The sequence below is a fragment of the Geospiza fortis genome, unplaced genomic scaffold, assembly GCF_000277835.1.
Source record: "Geospiza fortis unplaced genomic scaffold, GeoFor_1.0 scaffold213, whole genome shotgun sequence".
NCBI classification, from domain to species: Eukaryota; Metazoa; Chordata; class Aves; order Passeriformes; family Thraupidae; genus Geospiza; species Geospiza fortis.
In genome coordinates, this window is record NW_005054399.1 from 1,077,063 (window position 1) to 1,084,826 (window position 7,764).

General features: G+C 47.5%; 1 protein-coding gene across 1 annotated transcript in view; it reads right to left on the reverse strand.

Annotated features, from left to right (window-relative positions):
- Positions 1-6,771: 6,771 nt before the first annotated feature.
- The window catches only part of SOX8 (SRY-box transcription factor 8), a 4,112-nt gene continuing 3,119 nt past the window's right edge, over positions 6,772-7,764 (reverse strand). The window contains exon 4 of the mRNA XM_014309032.2: positions 6,772-6,827. Coding sequence (XP_014164507.2) covers positions 6,772-6,827 — 56 coding nt within the window. The remainder of the gene's footprint in view (positions 6,828-7,764) is intronic.

Genomic DNA, 7,764 nt, shown 5'->3' on the forward strand with positions numbered 1-7,764 from the left:
GAAGGATGCGAGCGCGAGGTGTCCCAGGCACTTCCTAGCGACCGATAATTCCACTTGGCTGCTTTTCCTTGGGCTGCATCCTCCCGGCCTGGGGCTGGGGAAGCGCTCCCTGCCCCAACCCCGGCGTTTCCACCACCACGGGGGCTCCGGCAGCTGCGCGGGGCTTCGCCGGATCGTTGGGAACGGGGAAAGCCAAAAAAAAAGAAAAAAAAAACCAACAAAAAAAACCCCCAGAAGTTTATTCCTTCTTTTTTCCCCGTGCTAAATGAAGCTCCTTCTGGCAAGTCTAAATATTTACAGCCAGTCCTCAACACACACACACACAGAGAGAGAGAGAGCAAAATTAATAAAACCACGCACGGAGCGAGATTCTGCTTCCCCAATTATTTTGAAGTTGAAATCCAAACCCCCCCACCCAACCTCTAAAAAAAAAAAAGAAAATAAAAAAAAAGATCCCAACTTTGTTTGCGCATTCTTATTGGCAGCACAATGCCAACAATGGCTAAATAGACAGCAGAATAAATAGCCCCACAATGCCGACAGAAAGGCCTTTCTGGTACTGCATACAAAATATAAACTGTGCCATGCCATTATTATTCTGGAGCCCTTGCTGCAACAGTGCAGTTGAAATTCCACCCCCAATGTGCACCTAATCAGCCATTCAGAGCCCCTTAATGACTTGTCAGTTCTTTGCCCTGCCATTTTCTGTCCAATTAATTCTTTTATTGTGCACCGGATAAAGGAAGACAAAGGCCTTCCATGCAATAATGAATCATTAAAATTCAGCAGCTCCTCTCTTGTGCTCTTGGCTCCTCACCAGCAATTCAGGCTGCTGTGCATTCGTTATGTGTGTGGTGGTTAAAATTCACTCTACCTCAAACAAGACCTTTCCAAATGTTTAACCCTTTCCCAGCCCCGTGCTGGGAATTTTGACGCGCACCTGGAAAAAAAAAAATTGAGGAAAAGAGGAGGAGGGGGATGAGAGAGGGGAGGAGAGAGGCAGGCCGAGGTGTTTTGGGTAAATGTTTGAATGTCACTCTGACAGTGCCAATATTGCCTGAGCACACAGCCACAAACAAACCCAGGGACAGGGAGCCAAGGGCAGCGAGGAGGAGAGGGGTGGGGACATGGAGAGGGTGGGATGGGATGGGATGGGATGGGATGGGATGGGATGGGATGGGATGGGATGGGATGGGGATGAGATTCCATGCTGGAATGAGTGTGAAGGGATTGAATGGGATCAATGTGAGGTGCTGGAATGGATGTGAGGTTCCATGGTGGGATGGCTGTGATGTTCTGGGATAGAATGGGTGTGATGTTCTGGGATGGGATTTGTGTGATGTTCTGGGATGGATTTTGTGTGAGGTTTTGGGATAGGATCTGTGTGATGTTCTGGGATGGGATTTGTGTGATGTTCTGGGATGGATTTTGTGTGAGGTTTTGGGATGGGATCTGTGACCCTCTCATGGCCACCTGTACCCTCTCATGGCCACAAAACTATGTGATGTTTTGGGATGGGATCTGTGTGATGTTCTATATGGTCTGTGTGATGTTCTGGGATCTGTGTGATGTTCTGTAGGGTTTGTGTGATGATATGGGATGGCTGTGAGGTGCCGTGCTGGGACAGGTCTGTGGCTCCCCATCCCTCCTGGACCACCCCAGCAATGCCTTTGCCTCAGTTTCCCCAAACCAGCCCAGCCCCAGAGCGGGTTCAAAGCACAGAGGGAGCCCCTCCTATTCTGGATTAGGAGCAGCTTGGGTTTCACCCCTAATTTGTTTAAGATAAACTGAAAGAAGGGGCTTTTAAACCTGACTCAGTGTGTCCAACTGGCTTTTTTTAAGCCAGGCTGCCCTAAATCAGGTCAGCCCCGAGCCTGCAGTTAAGGCAATGGCACAGTGGGCCTGCCTGAGCTCTGGGGCCATATGGGAGCACTTTAATAGGGGTCAGCAGCGATGCTGGCGGCTCTTTCAAGCCTGGCAAGGGCAGAGCTGTGATTTCAGCAGCAGCCACCCCCTTTATCCCAACTATTCCTGGGAAAAAGGCCCCGGGTTGGTGGCAGCAGCCACCCCACGGTGTCCCAGCCCTCTGTGGTGCTGGGCTGCAGCAGGAGCTGGGCTTGGTTTGGTGTCTGAGCTCTGCTCACACTGAGTTTTCCCATGCACACAGCGTGGCTTTATGGATAGAAAGTGACGCCTGGAATATCATAAACTCCCTTCCCACCTCCTTCACTCCGGCCTCTTCCCCACCTGGAGCCTCTGCAAATATTCTGTGACAGGAGCCCTGCACTGACACCCATCCTGAGCCACGTGGAGGGCTTTCATTCCCAAACCCCCCCAGGCAGCACCCCCTGCACCCCAGCCCAGGGCAGGGATTGCCCTGCAGCCTCCCGGGCTGGGGGTGCAGGGCAGCAGGGAGTGAAGCAATTTGGAACAAACCCCATTGGCTGTGGTTTGGGTTTATCTCCAGGGGGATTATTTTTAGCTCCTGCTGACTCATTTGGGAAATGGCTTCCCCTCCCCAAGCCTCAGCCTGGTGCCATCCCAAATTCCTGCCTGGAAAGGGGCTGGGAATGGGCTGGGAATGGCACTGCCCTGGCTCAGCTGGTGCTGCTGGAGAGGGGATGGATCCGGAGCTGGATGGGCTCTCCCAGGATCCTGGGATCCTCTGCAGGCTCCCCTCACTGTGTCAATGTGGAGAACTCCCAAAAATCCCGGAGGAGCCCCTGCAGGGTCTCTGAGGAGGGGCAGGGCAGTGGTGAGGCTGTGGCATTGTTGTCTGCTGGGGTTTTTCCACGTATCCCTCGTGGACAGGCAGGAATTGATGTGAAATTCCCTCCTCCCAGCCCCACAGAGGGGCTTTGGAGCCCTTGGTCAATTCGTGGTTAGGAATTTGCCCTCAGAGCCCTCAATCCAAACTCAGGGCCCTGAAGGCTTTTCCAGCAGTGTTGGAGTTTCCTTAAAGGTTCCCAAAGGGAAGCTCAGCCCGGCTCTGTGGGGACAGGGCTGCGCCACGCTGGGGCCACTGCAGGGCCACCTCCTCAGGTGGCCACCAAAACCCTCCCATGGCGACCAAAACCCTCCCATGGCCACCAAAACCTTTTCATGGCCACTAAAAGACACTTATGGCCACCAAAACATTTCCATGGCCACCAAAACCCTCTCATGGCCACCAAAAGCCTCCCATGGCCACCAAAACTCTCCTATGGCCACCAAAACCCACCTATGGCCACAAAAAGCCTCCCATGGACACCAAAACATTTCCATGGCCACCAAAACCCTCTCATGGCCACAAAAACCTTCTTGTGGCCACCAAAACTCTCCCTTGGCCACCAAAACTCTCCCATGGCCACCAAAACCCTCTCATGGCCACAAAACCCTCCTATGGCCACCAAAACCCTGTCATGGCCACCAAAACCTTCTCACGGCAACCAAAACCTTCCTATGGCCACCAAAACCTTCCCATGGCCACCAAAACCCTCTCATGGCCACAACAGCCTCCCATGGGCTCGGATGTGCCTCTCTTGCTCCCAAATCTCTTTGGCAGTGAAGTTCTGCCCTCCCAGGATCAGCTGGAAAAGGCTTTTCCTGTATCCCAAATGACATCACATCTCCAGGCTTTTTTATTTTCTATTTCTTTTTTTTGTTGTTGTTTTCCCCAAATCCCAGGCACAGAGAAGATCCAGCCCTGGGAATATAAAGGTGGCAGAGGGAAGAGGTCGATGCACAGGCAGGGACATCCCTGTGTGGAAGTTTATTAAAGCTCAAGGCTGCCATAAAAACGCCTTTTAATCATTTCTTTGTAAACCTACCAAAAAAAAAAAAAAAAGTTTAACAAGAGCTGATGTCATTGCAGAAAAAATTAAAACAAGGAGGATGGGAAGGGACTTTTTTTTTTCCAGCCTGCAGAAGGAATGTGGATATGGTCTATAAAATTAATTTCCTCTTTCTTGCTAACTAGCACTGTCTGAGCTAAACAGCAACACTCTTTATTCCCTGCTCCAGAAATAAAATGGAGGGACTTTTCTCACCCGTGGATTCCTGCAATTATCTTGAGAAGCCTTTTTTGTCGGCAGCCAGGGGTCAAAAGGCAGCCCTGGTTTCACCTGATCTCATTGACTCTGCAGAGCCACCAGCCCCGAGCAGGGACACACACAATGCTGCCATTCAGCCTGGAAAACTCCTGGAAAATCCTTCTCCTCCCTCAGCCTGCAGCAGCAAAGGGAAGAGGAGGACAAAACGTGGAAATGCAGCAGCAATTTCTGATCAAAATGCTCTTTTTTTGGGGTAAAAACTCATCTGTGTTTTCCTGTCAAGTGGGAAATTGAGAGGAAGTGCAAGTTGAGGAGTAGGGAATGAAATCTGGGAGATCTTGGGGATGTCCAGCTCCCCCTAAACCCTGAGTTTTAGCCCTGGATGATCCAGGATGCTGCATTTTACCTGCCTGGCACCTTCCTGAACACCCATTCTGCAACATCCCTGAGTTTTTTACCCCCAGCCCCACAAAACCCCAGGAGCTGTTCCCTGGAATCGCTCCCAGGAGCTCTCCAGCACCTCAGCCCAAGGCCAGGTTGGAAGGAGCATCCTGGGACGGTGGAAGTTGTCCCTGCCCAGGATGGGACCAGGATGAGCTTTTAGGTCCTTTCCAACCCAAACCATTCCAGGATTTGATGATTCCAAAGCTCCCGTCACCCCTTGAACCTATGGAATGGACCTAAAATACAGAATTATCATATCTAAAATCAGGATTGGATTTGCATGATCCTTGCGGATCCCTCCCAGCCCCAATTCCACGGTAAAATACAACACAGATCTATATTAAAATATACAATGTAATTACCTTATTTCCGTAAATACCAGTAAAAGTTCAATTTATTTTTGCAAAGCTTACGGGGAAGTAAAACCAAATGTGGGCGCAGCAAGTGGATTTAAAACCTGCCGGGTGGGAATGTGCAATCCTTGGGATGAGAGCTCCACACTCATCCTGCAGCTCCTGGCTGGGACAAGGATGTGGCCCTGGGAGAAGTGAGACAGGGATCCATCCTGGATGCACAGAGCCCCCTCCCCGTGCTCTCCCAGGAACCAGGCATGCTTCAGTGCAATCTTTGATATTTTGGGGTGATTTTCAATTTTTAATGTCGTTATTTTGGGCGATTCGCCATTTTATCACACACAGATATTTTAATTTTGTTTTATCAGCCACCAGTGAAGCCACTCCAAGCTGTACCACCAAACATCCAGCAGAAAGCAAAGATCACCCCCAAAACCATTCCCATCTCACCTTTTATTTCCTTTTCCCCCCTCACAGCGCGCTGGTTTGGAGGCCAACCCCAGCCTGGAGGGCAGAGCCAAAACTCCTCCATTTCCCAGGCAGAAATCAGGATGAAAATCAGGGAAATCTGCAGAGTCACGGGAGGAGGAGGAGAAGGGAGGGAAGGGAAGGGAATTACGCTGCACTTTGGCTCCGGCTGGGATGAAATCCCCCTGCCAGGAGCTCTGGAAAGGAGCACGGAGAAAATGGTGTCGCCTTCCAGCCCCTCTTGGCAGAGGCTGCAAACACCAAATTCCGCCCGGGATTCTGCTCCCCAGCCCTCCTTAATGGGCTGCAGCTTCATTAATTGTCATCACATTTATTCCCTTTCGTCTTCCAGCTTTTTCTCTCAAGCAGGGAGGGCTGGAATTCCCCAATCCCAAATTTTTTTTTCCTCCCAGGTTGGGATCCCCTTTGCTCCCGGAGCGGACAAAAGCAGGACAGGGAGGGAATGTTTGCTGTAAGAAAGCAAAATAAAAGTTACAGATGTAACAATGTTAATGACCGTGTTGAAAAAAGAAATACACCAAGCCTGACGTGCAACATATAATTTGGTTGCTCTCCTAACTCAGAGGGATTTCTTTACCAGGGCTCACCAAGCAGAAAAGGGAATTTCTTCCTGTAAATTCCCTACAGAAGGAAAATCAGCTGGGGCTAAAACCTTGCAAACCCGGCCTCGTGCGAGCCGTCTGAAATCCTCAGGATTATGGGCATGGAAATGCCCTTCTTAAAGGAAAAATCAAATTAATTTATCTGTATTTCAAAAAAAACTCAGAGTAAGACACAAAGCACAGGGAAAAGGAGCGAGGGGAAAAAAAAATCCAGACTAAAAGGGAAATAAATCCTTGATGAAAATATTTTATTCTGAAGATTCCATCGCCTTCCAAGCTGTTTTCCCAGGTTTTTTTTTCCAGCACAGAAAAATAGGCTCAAGCAGAAAGAAAACAGAACACGTCCTTGATAAAAAGCACTTTTTAATTTTATCAAATGGATCTGTACAAAAGTTAGCATTGCTTAGTCAGAAGCGAGTGAAGAGAACAGATCAGTAACAACCAAAAGTCTTTCAAACTTTATACAGAAAAATAGATTGCATAAAAATGAGCTTTTTTTGTCTTTTCCCCCAGCCCAGCGTGTCCCTCCCTCCCCCGCCACGAAAGGAAATATGCAAAAAAATATTTTTTAGAAAAAAGAGTAGGAAACGTAGAAAAGGTAAAAAGATGAATAACCTCTGAAAGGTGGGTTTAGATTTACAAAGGCTTTTAAAGGCACGAGTTCCCATAAAATAGATGGTTATTTATATGCTCAGCATACAATGGAAGAAGTAGAAATATATCAATGAAATATTAGTCTAAAAACTAAGTACCCTAAACTCATTTTTTTAGTGGAGGAGATTTTAGTTTCACAGCTTGATGGATGATATCTGGTCCCTAGAAGCCAAAATTAAAGCAGAAGTCGCTGGTTTCTCATGGAATTACAGCTCCTTTAAAGTAGTCCTGGTTCTGAAAGCCTCCGAAGACTCCTGAAATCCGATTTTAACAGCCCAAAACAGGTGGCCAGAAAATCACCTGCCCTTTTCAGGCAGCATTTGAGCCTCCCAGTTGAATTAGTAATTCCCCCCCTCGTTATTTGACATTCCCATTGGAGTTTCCAGGCGGATTCCTTCAGTCCCTCTCTCCAGCACGGCTCCTGCAGCGGTTCCAAAATGAAAAAAACCCAAAAACCAAGGAAAATCTATAGACTCATAACACCAGTTTATTGTATCATCTCCACTATTTTTTTAGGCTCCCTCCCCCATCTTTAAAATCTTTTAAAAATTCTACTTTTTTTTCGTTTTGCACAAAATGACTTCATTAATTAAGAGACAAAATAATACAGAACATAAATACATATTTAACAGATTAAAAAAACAAAACAAAACAACCAAAAACATTTGAAGCTTCCAAAAACGAAAAAACCAAAACAAAATGTTAATTACAGCCAAACCTTGCTTAGAAGAACTCCTGACTAAAAAAAAAATAATAAAAATCAACAAACACTTCAGACACTGAGTTGGTTGGTCCCATCAGACTCTTCCCACGGGATTTTTCTGGGATTTTGGGGCTCATCCCTGTTGGTCCCAGTGAGTTCCTGCCCTCAAGGTTGGTCCGTTCCTCACATTGCAATAGACCCTGAAAGTCTCAAACAGCTTTTTTGTTGTTGTTTTGTCTCCCCCTCTCTCTCTCCACGTTTTGCACTTGGCCAAACTTCCAGGCCGAGCGAGTTCGGCTCAGTCCCACATTTTGTCCTTCATTTACTCAAAAGGCATCGTCGGTCCTTTTCCTTTTTGTTTTTTCTTTTACCTCTTGATTTTTTTTTTTTAAATTTTCTGTCCTTTGTTTGGTTGGGTTTTTTTTAGTTTTTTGAATTTCTTAAATCCTACGAATCAAAGAGAAAAGAAAACAAAAATAGAGCTCTGT